This window comes from Calliphora vicina, chromosome 3 (assembly GCF_958450345.1).
Source record: "Calliphora vicina chromosome 3, idCalVici1.1, whole genome shotgun sequence".
NCBI lineage: Eukaryota > Metazoa > Arthropoda > Insecta > Diptera > Calliphoridae > Calliphora > Calliphora vicina.
The window spans coordinates 31,786,673-31,807,735 of NC_088782.1; the positions used below are offsets into that span (position 1 = coordinate 31,786,673).

At 31.1% G+C, this 21,063-nt stretch overlaps 1 protein-coding gene across 5 annotated transcripts in view; it reads left to right on the forward strand.

Moving 5' to 3' along the window:
- axo (axotactin) overlaps positions 1–21,063 on the forward strand; it is a 203,314-nt gene that overhangs the window by 40,769 nt on the left and 141,482 nt on the right. For all 5 annotated transcript variants that reach the window (XM_065505190.1, XM_065505192.1, XM_065505191.1 and 2 more), the window contains exons 3-5: positions 11,667–12,646; positions 16,168–16,411; positions 16,469–16,688. In XM_065505190.1, coding sequence (XP_065361262.1) covers positions 11,716–12,646; positions 16,168–16,411; positions 16,469–16,688 — 1,395 coding nt within the window. In that variant the 5' untranslated portion in view covers positions 11,667–11,715. The remainder of the gene's footprint in view (positions 1–11,666; positions 12,647–16,167; positions 16,412–16,468; positions 16,689–21,063) is intronic.

The following is a 21,063-nucleotide window of genomic DNA, read 5'->3' on the forward strand; positions in this document are numbered from 1 at the left end:
ACCAAAGCAAACTATTTTCCACACACAGACACATAATGTAGTATATGTATGTGCTTTGTTGTTTAAGCTTTTTAAACATTGTTTGGGATGAACTTTATTCAACGACAACAACAGGAAGATTTGTGATGCGTAATTTAGCACCAAAAAGAAAAAGAAAATATTAAATTATTTCGTTGACGCTTTTATTACACACTCAACAACGTTGTCTTTGTATTTTGATTGAATTTTTCTTTTCAAAAAGAATATTTTTTCTTCCAACTAAATAATGCAATATTTAATCTGTTTAAGGTGGTTTAATATCTAATCTAATAACATTTTCTTTATAAAAATTAATAATGTCGAAAACAAAATCATAATATCAACAAAATTAATGCAAAAATTACAATGCTCGAACAGCAGTAAATTTTTCATTTGAATTTGTTCATATTCAAATGTCGCATTCTTGTACCAAATCAGCGTTTGATATCAGTACTCCGCGATCGTTCTAATGAATATTAGGTAGTTTAAAATATGCTTTTATTTTGAAACATTTGTACAATAATTTATTCAATGTATTGGCCATTGTTAGCTATAACCATCTTTCTGGCAACATATGGATTCCGAACCAAAAGAACTGCTAATTTTTCGAGGCCAAGAACGAATCAAGTCAATTTCTGATACTCTGTTCTGAAGTGAAGCGTATCCCAGAGAGCGTTCTGCATTAATCGAAACAAAAAGAAGTCTGACGGGCCACGATCTGAACTATAAAGTGGATGAGGCAATTCTTCCCAACCACTTCATTCTAAATAGTTTTAACAGGTATTGCAACATGTGGCTTAACGTTGCCATGATGGAATATTACGGTTTCATGTCTGGCAGCATATTCTGGGCGTTTTTCGGCCAATGCTGACTTCAAATGTATCAGTTGCATTCACTACAGGTTTCCTGTGATGTTCTGGGCAGATTTTAGTAGCTCATAATAGATATAACCATTTCTGTCCCGAAAATCTTTCGAACTAAAAAAGTACTGTTCGGCAAAATTTCTAGATGTTGCCCAGGATTTTGACAAGGTATGGCATAAAGATCTAATACACAAGATTAAATGCCTACTGCCTTCTAGTACTCACAAAATACTAGAGTCTTACCTATCGGATCGCGATCAATGCTGGTGTACCTCAGGGAAGTGTTCTAGGACCAACCCTGTACTTATTATACTCCTCAGAGTTGCCCGAGTCCGAAGAATTAACCATTTCCAACTTTGCAAATGACACTGCAATTCTTAGTTCTCATGTGGACTTAAATGTAGCATCTAGAAACCTTGATAATTATCTCAGGCACGTGGAGACGTGGTTAAAAAATTGAAGAATACAAGTGAACGAAATCAAAAGCAAGCACATAACATTTTCACTTAGGAGAGGAAATTGTCCACCAGTGACACTAAACAGTGTGAACATCCCACAATCTGACCACGTTACATACCTTGGCATTCATTTAGATAGACGTCTTACTTGTCGTCGTCACATAGAAGCCAAGCGGCTCCACATGAAGACAGTCTTAAAACCAATTTGGACATACGGAATCCAATTATGGGGAAAAGCAAGCAATTCAATTCTTAGAACCATGACGGGAGCTCCATGGTACATAAGAAACGAGAACATCCACAGAGACTTAGATGTACCCTTGGTCAAAGATGAATTCAGAAAAACTCATGAAGCTTATTTATCAAAATTACATCATCATCCGAACCCGCTCGCAAGGCTACTTACAGTAACTCAAGACAGCTCAAGGCTGCGTAGAGCTGATTTACCACTCATCTAATTTTTCAAATATGATTCTCCACTGAGAGAACAATAATTGTTTAGTTTTAAGATTTAATTACATATTGTAAGGCCTAGAAATTAAAGGCTGGAATAATATTATAATAAAAGTATAAAAAAAAAATGTTTGGTCCCCCCAAATACAGAGCATTACCGTAGCGCCATGTATATTTGGCTTCGGTGTCGATTAGGCTGGCTGGCCGGGCCTCACATACCATCTCTTATGCTTCAGGTTATTGTAGTTTACCTATTTTTCATCGCAAGTATTAATTCGGTGCGAAAATTATTTCCTTTTCGTGTTTCAAGGTTTCAGCTTCAATTCGTTTGGTACCCAATTTCTTTGCTTTCAAATTCAAAGAGCGCAGACAGTTACGGGACCATAATAAGTTGCCATTTGCATACTCGGTCTTATTAACCAGCAGCTTTTCGTAATAAAGATACCTCGGCCTGAAGAGTACTACTTCCATTAAAGGACATTGTTATCCCAAATTCAGGAATTTAGACACCTCTGGATAGCCTCATTAAACCAAGGGAGGGACTATCATCAGATTCCATATTGGAAGGGATTGAAAAACCGCAGTTCCTCAGGAAAAAGGATCTAGGAGTGCAATAATCAATATGATCAGGAAGATTTTGAATACTTCCATATCCATGCATGCATATCCTTAGGTTCTATAATTCCCTGCGTTACCTGCATTGAGCATAAACGCCGTGTTAAGTGCTAGCTACTAGATATACTGGTAACCAGTTAAATAGTGTGAAATGCAACATTGTTGCTGTAGTACGCAATAACTCTGTTATCAGGATTGAAATACTTCTCAATGACCTTTCAAAGAGTATACGGTTAGGGGGACTCCAGAATAATATCGATTTAATAACCGTGTCAACTACCCAGTTCACGTTCCAGGGTCTAATACCCCATCTCGTGCCTATTGCCTTTTTGCAGACATACATAGCCGTCATGTTTTGCTAGGATTTACAACCAAACCACTATCAATGCTCCATAGATTTAGTATTTTTAGTGCCATCTCAAGTCATTGCGATATCGTGTCATCCGCATAGGCGACAGTTTTGTAGTTTAGGGAATCTAATTTCCTAAGCAGACAGTTCCACAAGAGTGCAGATAGGACACCCCCTGGGGAGTGCTACTTTTAGTGAATCTAGAGATCATAGTCGTTCCAATTTTAGAAGCGAATGATCCTATAATTCAGAAGGTACCTAATTAGTCTAACTATGGTTTGGTACAGTCCTAGGGAACATTATTGAAAACTCCTTCTATATCCAGAAAGACCACGAGTGTGTAATTGCCACAGAAAGTCCCACGAGTGTGATTTTGAATTCAAAATAAGTGGATTCTTAGAGAATATAATGAAACTAGGGCACATAAGCATTACCATGAGTCTAATATTGAACAAATTGAATAAGCGGTGACAAAGTTATGTACAATTGCAATAGAACAATTCAATAGCATACTAAAATTAAATTTAAAGAACCAAATTTTTAAGCAACAAAAGATGCAAGTTTTAACTAATTTGGAACAGATGCTAAAGGGAGGAATCTAAAATTTAGATTTAGCACTATTTTTATATTGTCCAATATTATTTTACAATCATGAAAAACAAATACATAGTTGAACAAAAACAAAATATAATTTTCATTTAATATTGAGAAAAATCTATCATCAGCAAATATTCTCATCATCATCATCAATACATTGAGTGGTAAATTCATCATTCTTTATCCACTATTAACAGCACAATGACGATGTTGGAAAAATAAAACATTTTTTGACATTTTTCCATTTAAATTGCATTTAAACTGAGAATGGTTGTACAATATGTACGAGTATCTGTGGCTGTTTGAGTTTTCCAAAGTATTTAGCATTTCCGCAAAAAAAAAAACCAAGGAAGTATGTATGAGAAGACAAAGTATTAAACCAAAAATCAACATCTTTGAAATATACAACTTTTGTTTTTTTTTTCTGAGAATTTTTTTGGGTTTTAATTTTTTTTGTTGAGGTTAGATGGAAGCCATCTAATATTCTTCGGTGTTTATATCCGCCGGAAGTGCAAATAATAGTAAACTTTGTTACATTTATTTCCCATATTCTTTCCTCTTTCAAATATTATAACTTCATACAGCATGACCAAAAAAAAAAAAGTAAGAAATAGTTACCAACAACAAAAAAAATTGCTTTGTATCTTATGAACACATACTAATACTTATGGAAGTATGTGTATAAATACATATAATTGCATATGTACAGTGAGAAAAGAAAGTATTTTTACATATTAAGAATTACAAAACTTCAAAACTACCCACCAGTTAAGCAAGTAGTCATTGTATCTCTTACATACAGTAATTATCACTGATATCTGATTACTTGGCTGACTCTAATCTATACATTTGGGTCATTTGATACATATGTGCTCTTTTTAGAGCAGGGAGAGGTCAATCGGTTACTTTATACATCCCAGGTAATCTAGCGTGAAGTCAATTGTCTCTTAAGTGTCTCTAAGTAATCTACACTGTAGTCACTTTAAACGTTTATTTGGTACTGCACTTTTTGTTGTGGTATTTTTATTTTATGAGACTGCAAAAATCAGAACAGACCAGAAAATTCTTTTCTCTCAATTCATATCTATCATTTTTAGAGTATAATTTACTTAAACCTCATTGCAAATTATAAAACGCTTAAACTTGTCCTTCCCACTGTTTGCCTATACGTAATCACATAGAATACATAGTTTAGTCTCTTTTTTTTCTCCTAACTTTTAACATTAAATGACTTGACATTGACTGATGATGCTGGATGATATGCTCCTGAATGAAAAGAAGAAGCTTTAGCTGCGAATATGTTATAAAACTTACAGCACAAAAAGAAAACATGCTGCTGCAAAAAATAAAAGCGAACAGTAAAAAAAAAGGACTTCAACTAACTGAAATTTGTTATTCTTAGCATAAGTGTTAGAAAAGTATTTGTATAAGACTTCAAAACAGAAATAACAAAAAAAAAATAAGAATCTCTCGCATCAAAAGTAGAAAAAGCTGAAAAAAGTATAACGAAAGAGATAATTTTGTTATAATAGATGACTTGATAATAAAGTGTAGCGTGTGCAGGCAGAGTAGCAATAGCAGTAATAGCAAATAAGTGCAAAAGTAATTTATATGTTAATGTAGGGCAAATACTTCAAACCAAAAAAATAATAAAATAAAAACTATAACAAAATAAGGAAAATAAAAATATTTGCGAACAATGAATAAAAAAAAATTGCTACGAAAATGGCAACAGCATTTTTCTTCTCCTCTTTTCATTGCAAATAATGACATTTTATGTATTTTGGTGATAAATATTAGTTTTTTTTTTATTTTTACTTTGTTGAATAAATAAACTTTTCTCAGGTAATAATTTGTTGATAAAATATCAAGAGCTAGGAAAATAGCTGAGCTTTAATTTGTTTACATATTAAAATATTAGAAGACATTTTAAACAAATAAGCAAGAAACCAAAGTATAACATGAGATAAAAATTGAAAAAAAAAACAAATTAGTTGAAAAACATTTTCAAGAAATAACAATTTTGGTAAAAAAAAATTGGATGAAAACAATTTCGGATTAACAGATATATATTCCGATTTTGATTCATTTTCATCCTGAATTTCAGCGATATGTAGATATCAAATTAATGGCTACGTATATAATAGCCATTAATTTGATATCTACATATCGCTGGCTTAACATGCAAAGGCTCTAAGTCCATATTTTAAAATTTTACAGAAGAGACAAAAAACATTCCAACCTTTTTATGCGTAAATATTTTTGAATTCTGTAAACGGAATTTTTTTGTATTTTTCTTTGTCTTCGATGTGCGTAAAAGCAAAATGATAAGATATGTATTTGCCGAGATAAAAGGTTTTTTGGACTTAGAGCTTTTTCTATTGCTTAGTTTGTATTTTTCTATGGACTTATGTATTTTTCTTAGAACTTGTCTTTCATTTCTTATTTACTAGTTTTTATATCTGGATTACTAAGTCATTAATATAGAAAATATTGGTATCTAATGATAGAAATTTCAAATTCCATTGCAACGATTTATATAAGTCTATAGTAAGCTGGACCTACAATGGGTCAAAATCAGGAAAAAATTGTTTAACCCGAATTTTTTTTTTTATCAAAAATTTTTTTTGCCATAAATTGTTTTTTTTTAATTTTTAAAAATTTAAAAAAATTTTAAAAACTCAAAAATTTAAAAAAAAAATTTTAAAAAACTTTTTTAAGAAGGATATATAAGATTCGGGACAGCCAAATATAGTTCACTAATAATTTTAAAAAAATTGAAAAAAAAACAATTTAGAAAAAAACAATTTGGTAAAAAAATTTTTTTTTAAATTTTAAAAAACAATTTTGAAATTTTTTTTTTTTAAATTTTGTATACCTAAAAATATTTCAATTTTGTATTTTAAAGTACAATTTGGTGAAGGATATATAAGATTCGGCACAGCCGAATATACATAGCTATAATACGTTTGTGTAGATATTTGTAACGCCCAAAAATATTAGTCTAACACCCACCTTAAATTATACCAATAGACTCAGAATCACTTTATGAGTCGATTAATTTTGAAGACATTTCGATAAAATGTGGTATATACACTTTTTTTAGGCCCAAGGACGAAGCCTAGTTTCAATACTAGCTGAAATCTGTCCATTATTTCCCCTAGCTCCCATACAAATGTCCTCCCGAAATACTTTATACTATGGAAATCATGTCACCTAATTTCATGCCGATCGGTCTATAATTAGTCATAGATCCCATATAGGGACCGCTTCCAAAAATCACTTTAACGAGCATAAATCTCTTAAAAATGTTGGTATTCAACGTAAATAACTTTGATGGCGATCGGTCCATAATTAGTCATAGCCCCCAAATAAGACCCTCTTCCGAAAATTACTTTTTTAAATTTTAAAATAAAAAAATGGTTGGGCATGACCGACCATTTTTTCTTACTTGTTTTAATACAATTTGACAGAAATGGTTAAACTGTAATTTTTATAGGGACTTGGGGCTTTTTCTTGTGATAAATTGGACTAGCCAATACCCTTCACCAAATTATACTTCCAAATAAAAATTTTAAATATTTTTAGGAAAACAAAACTTATTTTTTTTTACAAAGTTGTTTTTTTAATTTTTTGAAAAAAAAAAATTTTCCAATTGTAATTAAAAATTTTTTTTTTTTTAAATTTAAAAAAAATTTCTTTTTGGTTTTTCATTTTCTTTTTTTCGGTAAAAAAAAAAATTCGGGTTAAAAATATTTTTTCCGATTTTGACCCATTGTAGGTCCAATTTACTATGGTCTTATATACGTCGCACAGTGGCGCCCGTAGAACAAGTGAGGTTGCAAAAATCAAAATGTCATGTGCCCCTGAAAAATATTGAATAAACCAAAATTGTCCAACGATTTCAAAAATGCTACTCTTATTACCAGGGAAACCAAAATATGCAAATGCATGTTTTTTCTGGTGAGTCTAATGAGCACATGGATAAGATATTTACATGTTTCAGAACTATTTAAGAATTTTGGCATCGATTTGTTAGTGCATATTTTTGCATATTTTACCCTCAAATGCATATTTTTGCATATATTTGTTTTAAGAGGGTTTTTACTTCCTTTGTTTAAAATTCAAAATTGAAAATTGACTTAGGTTTTCAAATAAAAATCGTGTCTATTGGATCTGAAAACATTTTTATACATAGAAAACGTTCTTTCGGCATCAACTGATGATTAAAAGATAAAGTACATTTCAAAAATAAAGTACATTTTAAGAGAATTAAACTCCACTTTACTTAAGAGTGGACTTTAGGTCTATCATAGACAAGTTAAAGTATACTTCTGACGCTGAAGTCGACTCTAAATATAAAACTAGCTGAAGTTGTTTTTAACTCGTTTAACAACAGCATCAGCTGTTCTTCGCCGAGTAAAAAAGTTCGTCACAAAGTAAAAAATGTTTAAGTTACAAGATATTGGTAGAGATTTTGCAACTATTGAACAGTTATCAATAAAATTAGTACCAAAATATCGTAATTATGATATTAATCTTATCTTTTCCACTTTTCCACAACAAACAACTTTCTTTCTTTAGATGTCCCGGTTACTTTTATTGTTTACGTTTTTTGGATTTTTTTTTAATTTTGTATGTCAGCTGTTCAGCGTTGCCACTTGTCTGTTTTTTGTTGTATATTGTATGAAAACATTTTCTACATTTGCGGTGGCACCCAGTTAAAGTCGGTTCAATTAAAACATACTTTAATTTTGACTATGGTTGCAAATTAATAAAAAGATGGTTTTTATTTTAAAGTTGTTTTTAAAAAGAACCGACTTTAGTGTTTGACTATGATTATGGGCCAATATTTCTTTAACACTTAGAACGGTTAAGTTTGAATTAGAACTAAAATTTGATATTTAGATGGCGCTATTATTAAAATAGTGCTTATTTTATATTAAAAAAGCCATCTAAGTCAATATTTTGTAATTTATTGCAATAATAACCTTAATTGAGGAAGTGACTTTATATTTATATAAAATATTATCAAAAAATACCTTTCGAGGCCTTTTCATAGCTTAAGTTCCAATTGTTTTTATGTTGTATTTATTTTTTGTTATACTTGTTTTAGTTCATGTTATTTTTGTTTATTTTATGTTACTTTACCTTTTTAGAAATTAATTGTATTGATTTTTTTAAATAAAAGTATATATTTTGATTAAAAATTATGTAAAAGTTTGTTTTTTTAAGAGCATATTTTTTAAATTTTAAGAGCATATTTTAAAGTTTTTACTGCATATTTAAAGCGCTTAAAACGCTTTTTTAGAGCATATTTCCGGTTTCCCTGCTTATTACAATCAGATTTTTGTTTCAGAAGATATAACCCTTCAAAAAAAAAGACAATTTTTAGGTAATTTGGTCCGCTTTAAGATACAATATATCGAAAACTATGTAACTTATCGTCATTATTTTTGATTCTTTTGATAGATATGTTTATTAAGAAAATAATTTTTTCAATATTTCTCAACTTTGATGGAAAATAAAAAAAAAACTATCAATTTCTATATTTGCCATATTTCCAAAATAAGTTCTTTGATTATTCCTTTACCTAATGCAAAAATTTCCAGCTGCCCGTTCTTTCCCCATTTTTTGCTAAAGATAACATTTTGAAAAAATACATAGTTTCAAAAATGACATACGACCGTGAAAAACCAACCAAAAAATATTTTTTTCAAAAAAAAAAATTTTTAAATCTTTTCTGGAATAATTTTAAATCATAAAAGCCTTTAAAAAGAAACATAACAAATTTAAAAATTTCAAAAAATATTTTATTTTACTTCCCATAAAATTGATTTTTCCACAAATTTCAACTTTGCTAACCCACAAGTAGGTACCTGAAAGGCGTAGAACCATTTTCAAACACTCATTTCATAGGCTGATCAATTATATATCATATGCCTTTTAAATTTTTGCATTTTCTCATTTCGTTCAAAAGTTATGCTTTTTGCAACGAAAAAACTCAAATGCCGCCACTGTGCACAGTTGCAAAGGTCTTTGAAATATCTATCATTAGATAGCCATATTGTTCTTATTTATATTAATGTCTATATTTATATTAATATCTTAGTAATCCAGATATACAGTGGTTGACAAAACAATGGAAACTTTTCCAAATATTCCATATGTAGCCCAAAATTTAAAATATTTTTTTAAAATAATTTTTTTTTTTTAGTATTTTACTTGTATAGTTTTATTTATATAAATTAACTGAAAAACAAACAACATAATTAATTATATTCTGAAAAAAGGGAACAAAATTAAAAAATATTCACTATTTCACTAAACAATGGAAACTTTTAAACTTCTGCAAGAAAGAAGTGTAAAACGTAAATAATATTTAAAAGAACGATGTAAAAAGCATCCTGTTTACAGTTATTTTATTTTTAAATTCTGGTAATTTTTTACAATTTTTTTTTCTAAGTTTTTCGCATAATTGTTTTTTTTTCAAAGTTAACGAAAATGGCTAAAGTTAAGATTTGTGAAGACTTAAAAAATAAAATAATTAACGATTTTAAAGCTGGTTTAAAACAAAAAAGTATCTTTGACAAATATTCAATAAATAAATCAGCAGTTTCAAAAATTATAAAGAAATTTCGTGAGACCGGTTCTGTAAAAACTCAACATTTAGGTGGAAGACCTCGTAAGACTACTCCTAGACAAGATAATTTAATAGCGAGAGAGTTCAAGAAATTCCCAAAAATAACTCCTCGAGAGGTTGTTAATAGCCTAAAATTAGAAATAAGTGCCCGAACAGTTAGTCGCAGGGCAAATGACAATGCTATCGTCCTGTGAAAAAACTACTCATTTCGAAAAAGAACCGTTCTGCTCATCTACAATTTGCCAGGGATCATTTAAACTGGTCGATACAGAAATGGAATACTGTCCTCTTTTCCGACGAATCCAAATACAATATAAGAGGCAGTGATGGGAGAACATTTGTAAGACGACCAAAGGGAAAAAGATTAGATCCAAAGTACATAAATAAGACTGTAAAGTTTGGCGGTGGCAATATTATAGTATCAGGGCAAGGTATTCATATTATAAAAGATACACAGAGAATACAAATTCGTGATAGCAACCGAATTTGTTGCCAATCGAATGATTCGGTTGTACACATAGAATTTGTCGGTTCTATCAACAGAAAGACAGTTGACAAAGAATAATTTCGATTAAAGCAACCAAACTTTTGTTATCCCTTTTAAAATTCTATAGCCACAACTGTAAAATTCAGTCACTAATGTAGAATCATTCGATTGGCAACAAATTCGGTTGCTATCACGAATCCGAAACACACCTCTAGGGTTGTAACCGAGTGGTTAAAATCCAACGAGCTACGAGTTTTGAAGTGGCCTGCCCAATCGCCAGATCTCAATCCCATAGAAAATCTATGGGAAATTGTAAAATAAGGACCCAAAATTACACCAGGAAGGAATATTTATCGGAAGCGGTTATAAGGGAATGACAAAATATTTCAAAGGAGACCATTGACTCTTTAATTGGTTCAATGCATCGTCGATATGTAGCAGTTATAAAAAATAAGGGATACCCAACAAAATATTGAGTTATTGCAAAGTTTAGACCATATTTGTTAAAATAATACCTAAGTTTCCATTGTTTTGTCAATGCCGAAATAAAGGAATCTTTTAATTTTGTTTTCTCATTTTTAGAATTTAATTAATTATGTCCTTTGTTTTTTGTTAAATTAAGTTAATAAAAGTATACAAATAAAATCTACAAAAATGTTAAAATTTTTTAAAAAATTATTGCAGATTTTATGCCACTAATGAAATATTTAGAAAAGTTTCCATTGTTTTGTCAACCACTGTAGGTCAAAAATAGGTAAAAAATCGAGGTTGTCCTGCTTTTTTCCTCATATCTCAGGAAGCATGTCTGACAGAATTATCGAAGACATCTGGGGTCTTCAGAAAATTGATTTCGACAAACAGACGGACAGACATGGCTTAATCGACTCCGCTATATATAAGGATCCAGAATATATATACTTTATAGGGTCGGAAAATTATATTGTGGAAATTGCAAACGGAATGACAAAAGAAATTTACAAACGAAATTGAAAAAGCATAATCTGAAATTTTCAGGGCGATGCATAGCGATGGTTTCATCATAAATGCTCTGAATTTCTTCCTCATAATTTATTTTTATATATTTATTGTATTTTTTTTATTAATTACTTAAAAGAATTCTTAAGAACATATGTACAAATAAAAAATATTTTTAATTGAATCAATTATTATGTTTTTCTTTCAGAGATTTACACCCACTTGTTTGAATGTAAACTACAGATATATTTTTAACAATGCCGTATATGTTTACAACGAAAACAGCACCAAAAACAACGACAACAATAAGGAAAAGAACAGCAGCTGCATCAGCATCACTTACATCATCACCATGGCTCCAAAATACAATAATAGTATTTCTCTTGTACTCCATTGTGTTGATGAATACAACAGCGCATGCAGTGCCCGCTGCCACCAATTCACTTTTATTAAATTCTCAAGTTAATAACAATAATCCATTGAGTAGCAATAGCAACAGCAACAGCAATAATAACAACAATAATAATAACAACAACAACAATAATAACAATGATAATTCAAACATCAATATTAATCTTAATAATGCCAACAGTTTAAATGCAAATGCCCAACTAAATACGGGTCTTACATCTTCGCACACAAATCTAATTAGTTCAAATACTCAAACGACCAACAGCAACAACAATATCAATAACAACAACAATGGCGGCAGCGGCATTAACATCAACAACATCAATGCAAATAATCCTGCCAGTAACAGCAATCTTAATCTCAATAGCAACAACAACAACAACAACATGCTTAACAGCAACAATAATAACATCAACAACAACAACATGAATCTAACAGCCAACAATATAAATAATAACATGGCTGTCGGCGTTGGCTCTAACGGTGATTTGTTGGCCATCATGAATGCAACAAATATGGCAGTGGGTGGGGCTATGGGTGGCTCTTCGGGTTCTGGCAGTAGTTTGGGCAATATTGTGGCACTGCCCAAAGAAAAGCTGTACGACAAATGTGCCGGTCCAGCGGATCCGGGTCCCTGCAAACAGTTCACTTACAAGTGGCGCTATGAATCCACCACCAACGAATGCACCTCCTTTATATGGGGTGGCTGTGAGGGCAACGCTCAGAATCGTTTCAACAGTGAAGCAGAGTGTTTATTTTATTGCATTGGTGCGCCACGTAAGTATCTGAGAGTTTGTTTTGTTATTGAATTTTGTATACCCTACATCAGCATAGTGGGGAGGTTTGTGCGTTGTGCTGATGTTTTTAACGAACAAAAATATTAGTCCACAACTGGCCCTAAAGCATCAAATTCTTAAAAATTTCTTTATCCAAAAACAGTTAAATATAAATATGTTTTCTATAGAAATAAATCATGTGCCCTAATTTCTTGTCGATCGGTTCATATTCCCCTATAAGGCCACTTCCGAAAATCACTTTAACGAGCATAAATCTCATTAAAATTTTGGAATACAAACAAAATTTAACAAAAATTATTTTCATATAGAAATGGTAGACAGTGGTTTAGAAACTTTTAAGTTTGAGTTGATTTGTATATGGAATGGGGGCTAGTGGGCGGCTCCCAAAGTTGCTCACCTCGGACCTACAAAATTTGAAAAATGTATTTTTTTAATTTTTGACCGACATTTTTTTGTTTTTTTTTTTTAATGTGAAGATTCAAACTTGGGTTCGAGAAGGCTAGTTTGTGAGTCTTATTAAGGTTAGATACAAGCAATGGAAACCTAAGGACTAGAAAATTAACATTTAAAAGAAAAAAATGTATCCTATCAATTCTCAGAATAACACATTGCAACATTTTTGAAGTCATCCTACTTTTCGTAAGGAATTTCTCAAAGTACTTATCGAAACTAACAAAACCTAAGTTGAACGATAGATTTGAAGGACACACTGAAAGAGAAATGCCATTCAATGTGCTATCAAGCTAAGATGATGTATCAAATCAACTGCAATGGATATTGATTAATTCATGTTTTTTTGCCTATTGACAAATTTTTCATAAAATAAATCAGGAAAATATGAAAAAATAATTTTTCAGTATTATAATGTTCTGAAGAATTATAAATTTAATCACAAGGAGTATTTTTTTTGAAGATTATTTCACAGAATTTCACACAATTTGGCAGCTATGGGCTAAAAATGTTAAAAAAAATATATATCGACATTTTAGCAATGTTAAGGCACTAGATGCAGGTTTTTACGGGTTAGTTTGTTCTACACTTTTTTCTCCTAGTCTATAGCTTCAATTAAGCCGAAGATAGGAAAACAAAATTCCAATTGGTTTCCGAGATATAACCGTGAGAAAAATAGCATGTTCTTCAGAAAAGTCTAGTTTTATCCAAAATACCCAAATGGGGTTTTGTTAGTTCCGATAAGTGCTTATAGAAATTTCAAAGGAGAAGGAGTTCGCGTTATATACGTTCCACTGTGTAATTGTAAATAAAACCTGAGAGAGATTTTTCCTAATGAAAATTTTAAAATTCGAATTAAATCCAAACGGAGTAAAATATCGTAATAAATCTTGAAACATATATAAATCGAAAGATCTGTTAATCAATGGGTTGATAAATTTTGTCATTTTCTGAATTGAATACATTTAGTTTTTTCATAAAACAGGCCGCTCTGCTGACTTCAAATTTTAACTTTTATTTTGAAACATTTGTACAATATAAATTTATTTACAGCATTGGCCATTGTTAGCTATGACCTTTTCCCATCTTTCTGGAAACATATGGATTCCGTGCCAAAAGAACTGTTCATCTTTTTAGCATCCGAGAGAGAGCATTTGTCAGACGTAGCCCAACCAATTCATTTCAAATACTTTTTAACAGGTATTGCAACATGTGGCCGAGCATTGTCATGATGGAATATTTGTTTCATGTCTTGTAGCATATTCCGGGCGTTTTCGGCCAATGCTCGGTTAAGCGAATCATTTGCGTTCGGGACAGGCATTACCTTAGTGCAATTGATATTTGCGGTTGGTATCGAATCGGTAGTTTGGCCGGGTTTCACAAACCACCTCATAAGCTTCGGGTTATTGTAATGGATCGATTTTTCATCTCAAGTAATGATTCGGTGCAAAAATTATATTTTTTATAACGTTCAAGCTTCATTTCGGACTCGCAAAATCGTCTTTCAAGGTCTCTCGGCTTCAATTCGTATGGTACCATGCTCACAAACGTTTTGAAATTGCTGATTGAGTAGCACGTAATGATTTTGCAAGCTCCTGTTGAGTTTTACAACAATCTTCATGGAGTAATACTTATAATTCTCGGTCTTTAAACTTTGTTAGTTAGCCTGGACGATATTTGTCTTCAGTTTCAAAATCACCACTTCTGAACCGCATAAACCATCTCTCGCACGTTGAAACGGATGGAACACATCCACCATAAGCTTTGGTGAGCAATGGGTGTGCTTCAGTTGCATTTTTTAAAAATAAAGAAGTAAAACACTATAAAGTTCAATAACTATGTTAAAATAAATGACAGATAAATACCCTTCAAAATGACATATAAGTTATACGCTATCTATTGTAAATTCTGAATTTTTAAGTCATAAACCCATTATAAGAGAAATAATATCCAGAACTTTTTGGGACAAAACATAAAATATATCGCACTTGATCAACAAGAGGGTATTAACTCAAAATTTTAAAATTTTCAGTAGAGGTTAAAAACTGTTTGTGGTTACATTTAAAGAGAATTTGAAAATCCGAATACATCATAGTATGTAAATTCAACTTGAAAATATATTTACATTTTTTTTTAAATTTTTCTAATTATTGCAAAAAAAAAATAAATTTTTTGAGTTAATACCATTTTTCTGGAAAAATATGAACAATTTTATTATAAAAAAGTCACATTTCGAATTAAAATCATAAAGTAAAACAAATTTTATCAACAAAACAGTATCAACTCAAAATACAACCAAATTTAAATAAAACAATTTGATTATTTTTAACTCAAATCAAAATAATACCCTTTTTGTGAAAATATACGATGCGTTTCTATTTCAACTTTTGTATTAACTCAAAATAATACCTTTTTGTTGATATAAAGGTAGTCACTACATTATCACGAAAATGGTCTCAAATGTGGTTTTCGAAACCATCGGAATACGTTGAAATTTTTACAGTAGATTGATATTGATGTTGTTAGTTGATTTCTTGCAAAAAGAGAAATTTTTAAAATTTTGAGTTAATACCCTCTTATTGATCAAGTGCGATATGTGAATGTTTGTGAGATTTTTTTAAATTGTTATAGGCCCACAGAAAGCAACTTTGCGGGGCCGCTCCATAGCCCCCATTCTAACTATGAAGCCATGTCAACTCTAAGACACTTCAGCTTTCACCCTTTTAAATTTCATCAAAATATCTCCAATTGTTTACGAGCTACCGAATTATTTCCAAAATAAAAAGTTTATGAAAACCACTGTGGGGTATTATAAGGTCGGCCTTGACCAACTATACTTTCTTACTTGTTTTTGAATCAAGTATATTGTCATTTATACTTATTGTTCAGTTAGGATTAGTTGGGGATTTAGTTTTTATTGTATACTTAGTATAAGGTAAATGTTGTCAATAAGATTATTAAGGGGAATATGACTTATTTATTTGTTAAATAATTGGAATTAGTTGAGAAATAAGCGCCACAAATTAATTAACTCAATACCTATATTTACAGACACCCTACCACCCTTTCTACAAACAACCACACGCGAACCTAGTACAACAGAATCAGCACTGCCACAATCACCCTACACCTTTTCACCAGCATATGGTGATTCGGAAACAAGTCCTGTGCCATTCGAACAGCGAGGTCCTGAACTGACATTTGCCGAAACGGGTCAAGAGAAAACATTTGTGTTTGCCGAGAATAATACCTTCATACAAATCGATGGTGATATCATACAAACATTTCAATTAAGGTAAATAATAATTTGTTATTTAAACAAATGCTAATATTACTAATAATTATTTTCCAGATTATGTCGTGAAATATCATTTCAATTTCGCACCCGTCTGCCGCACGGTCTTCTCGTCTATCACAATGTTAAGAATCCCGATCGCATCAATTTAAATCCATATGCCCTGTATGTCATCGTTGAAAAGGGTCAATTGAAAGTGGTTCATGTGTTTGGTAAACATTCGACGAGTGTCACGGTTGGTGAAGGTTTGAATCGTGATGAATGGCACAATGTTACCGTAAGTAAAGCAAACAAGAAAAAAAATAATGGAAACAAATACAAGTTAGCAAAAAAAAAAGAAAAGAAATGGAAACAATATATGAATGAAATGAAAAAAAACTAGATACATAGATACCCTAAGACATGTTGGCATCATTCATATACTGCTATTAAATTGATTCATACGCCAGCCAGGTGTTCTTAAATGGTAGAGGAAAGAGAACTCTTATATATATGTTTCTTTCACTATTCGTGAGCATAGGGCCATAACAAGGTGGCTCCAATAATCTCGTTCGTCGGCAGGATGCTTGACTTCATTTCACTTCATCCTCAATTTCGAATGCTCTATTGTAAGTTTTCGATTCGGGGTGTGAGCTGGTCTCCCAACTCGTCTGCTTCCCTGAGGGTTTCAGTCTATGGAATTCTTGAAAATGTCATGGTCTGGGTTTCGGAGGGTGTAACCTATCCAACTCTAATTTTGCTTTCTGTTTTATATTACACTATACAACAAAATCAAATTTTTTCCAAAATTACATGGTCCGACCAATAAATTTTGATAGAGGAGACAAAAAAAAGACACGAAATTAATGCGAAATTAACCCTATGCTCTTTTTGTTGTGTCTTATTTCTGACTTTCTGGTTTAATTTTCCGTTTTGGTGTATTCAGGGACTTATAGTAAAATCTCACGGACAATATTTTTGCTGAACATTTTAACCCCTTAGATCCCTGTTTTAATGGAGTTTGTTGCTCTTTTTAAAAATAAGGACAAAAAAGACCCATGCCTTGAGGAGTTAGAGGGTTAACATATTCTACAAAAATGTTCTCCGTAATATTTTGCATAAATTTGCTGAATACATTTTATACCTAAAGTGTTCTTTAAAATTAAATTCTTAATAAGTGCGAAATTACCCCTCGGCTCTCTTTTGTTATGTCTTATTTCTGACTTTCTGGTTGAATTTTCCGTTTTGGTGTATTTAGGGACTTATAGTAAAATTTTACGGATAATATTTTTGCAGAACATTTTAACCCCTTAAATCCCTGTTGTAATCTCATTTTTAAAAGAAGGACAAAAAAGACCCATGCCTTGAGGATTTAGAGGGTTAGCATATTCTAAAAAAATATTCTCCGTAATATTTTACATAACTTTGCTGAACACATTTTATACCTAAAATGTAAGGATCACATGGTTTCTTATGACGATTAACAATAAGAATGTGCCAGAGTTGGGAAACTTTAACCCCCCCTCAAATGAAATTCAGATGTAAACTTTCAAAACGCCGATACACGTGTCTTTTTGTTTTGTCTCCTCTATCATAATTTATTGGTCGGACCTCGTAAGTTTAGGAAACTCTGTCTCTATGATATATCTATGATTTATGAATGCTTTGTGTGATACCTCTATTTTCTATTGTTTTAGCACTCTCTAACACAAAAAAACATAATAAAAACAGAAAAACGCTTTGATGAAAAAATACTTAAAAATACAATCACTTTTGTATACTATAAACTGGAATCATCAATTATGTATGTTGGCAGTTCAGCAGTAAATGTTTCTTTTTCACATTTACTTGCATGTGCATTTGATATTGACCATGTTTGTTAATAATAACATAGAAATTGTATGTTTAATGCAACTGTTTCAGATAATGAAATGTTTGTTTTGTTTTATGAGTAATGATTTACAAATAATTAAGTTTTATTTTATTTGATATTCCACTGGTTGATTAATAATGTGAGAATATTAAGAAAAACATAAACGTGGCTAACTGTTTTATAATCGAAACATATCTAATGAAACTAAAGGATAAATATATCCTTGTGGTATCTAAAGGAAATGTTTTTTTTTAGTGGGATCTAAATATAGATGTCTCCGAGTGCAGTGAGTCATTGTGTAGTTCGATTCGAAAGAAAACATTTTCGAAACACAATATATTAAATATACTGTTACGTTTTTACCTTTTAAAAACGGTGGTTTATTTCCCTTAAATAAACCGGATTCTTTTAAATTGCAAATGAAAGCGCAATATAGTTTTAAAATTGTAAAAACTCTTTATTTATTAAAATTTAAGCAACAATTTAAATCAACTTTAACACACTGGTTGTTCATTAACTCGTACTTAATATTTATATATACAGAGTCATCTTCTAGTAGCTTCATGAATTATCTAACGGAAAAGCTAGAAAGTTGTATTTCCACAAGCTGTTACACAATTAATGTTGCCACACTTACAAACAATGTTAATAACGTGTTATCAACATTATTGATAAGTAGAAGTTTCTACTGATGCTTATATATTGCAATTAAAATTTAATCAATACAAATTCTAATGATATTCTTTTCGAAAGAAGTTACAAAATAATTCCCCAGTATTTTGTTCGAATAGTTTTCCTGTTAAAATTTAATTAAGTCAGTCTTAATTCCATTTTTGTATACAAATTTTAAATAAACTTTAAAAAAAAACTTTGTTGGTAAAAGATTTAGGATTCCAAAATTCGCGGGATTCCTGACAAAAAAATTGGAAAATTTCTCGGGAAATATGTCCCATGTAAAGTAAAGCCCAAAACTAATTTTTCACATGGAAATGAACTGAAACACAAACTGGGCTGTAAGTCGATAGTGCTGTAATATTTCCAAATAAAAATTGATTTGTCATATGAAAATGAACTGATGCATAAATGTGGCTATAAGTCGTATAATAGTGGTCCAAATAGTAAAAGTTTCAAACAAAAATCGATTTTTCGTATGAAAATAAACTGAAACATAAGAACTAATATTTCCAACCCAAAATTTATTTTTCACATGAAAATGAACTGAATTTTCCAAAAGTTGGTAAATAGCGCACTAAATGGAAAAACGTCGATTATCTGTGATCACTTATATTTTCAAACAAAAACTTTTTATCGTTTGAAAATGAACTGAAACAGAATTGTGGATATACGAAGGCGGGTCAATAAGTCTATTACTTTTTGAATAAAATACAATTTTTTGAATAAAAATCATACACTTTTTCCAACGTTTCTCCAATTTTTGTATACCCTCCAAAAAATAGGATTTGTCGAGGTCATCAAAATAGGTATTTGTTTGTGAAATGATTTAATCGTTTTAGTTTGCAAATATGTAGTTTGGAAATAGTCACTCAGGTCTAAATCCGTGGACTAGGGCGAATGAGGAAACAATTCGTGGCCTAATTTATGGATTTTTGCCTTGGAAACTGCTCATGCAAAAAATATTGCTTAATCAGCTGACGAAATACACTTTTTTCCAATTTCTCCTCAAGTCACGAGGTAGTCTGCTATCAATGGCTGTCAAACACAAACTAAATGAGGCAGCTGTGTTGTCTGAGTGTTGTCTTTTCAGTTAAGAGGTGGGAAATTCAAAAATTACGGCCATCGTAATTCGGTAAATAGCGGTCGAAATGGAAAGAGAACGACAATCTTGTAACACCAAGGAAACCAGAAAAATGCTGTAAAACTCTTCCTAACAAGAACTGCTCATCTTTTGAGGCGAAGAACGAATCAAGCCAATTTCGGATACCCTGTTCTGAAGTGAAGAGTATCGCAGAGAGAGCGTTTTGCATAGATCGAAACAACTAGTAGTCGGACAGAGCAAAGTCAGGACTATAAGGCGGTTAAACTTCCCAACCACTTCATTCTAAATACTTTTTAACAGGTATTGCAACATATCGCCGAGTGTCATGATGAAATATTGCGGTTTCATGTCTGGCCGCTTATTCTGGGCGGTTTTGAAATTGAAATTGGTTCAGTTTTTTAGGAGTTATAAGCGTTTAAAGATGTACTAACACATATGCAAAAACGTGTACATGTGAACCTTAAGCTAAAAAGTAAACAAAGCAATGTGTGACTGTCCCATTTGTTGTTGTAAATAAATAAGAGAAACAATTAAACAATATTGATTCCGCTCTGTTTTAAGTGAGAGTTGTTATAGAAAACAAAGAAGAAGACTTTAGTAATTTAAAGTCACAAAAATATATTTTGAATGTGTTTTTTTTTATTTTCTAACTCCCATATGCATAAACAATTTTTAAATTTATCAAAGGTTTATAAAACAAATTTTGAATGGAAATTTTGTTTTATAAATCTGTTTATGCATATGGGGGTAAATATGTAATTGTACATAAGTAAATAGTTATTTTATAATATGCGCGAACTATAATTGTGACGGTTTTCAAACTTCATACGAATCAATTACTCTGCATGAAGTTTAATAAAAAATGGGACGGGTCGGAAGAAATGGTGAGTCGCCTCCCATAAAAAGTAAATAGTTATTTCTAAATATTATAATTGCAAGATTCTTCAAACTTAGTCTAAATAGCACCCAAAATGGGAGGGGTCGGATAAGGAGGTGAGTCACCTCCCATACAAAGTAATAATT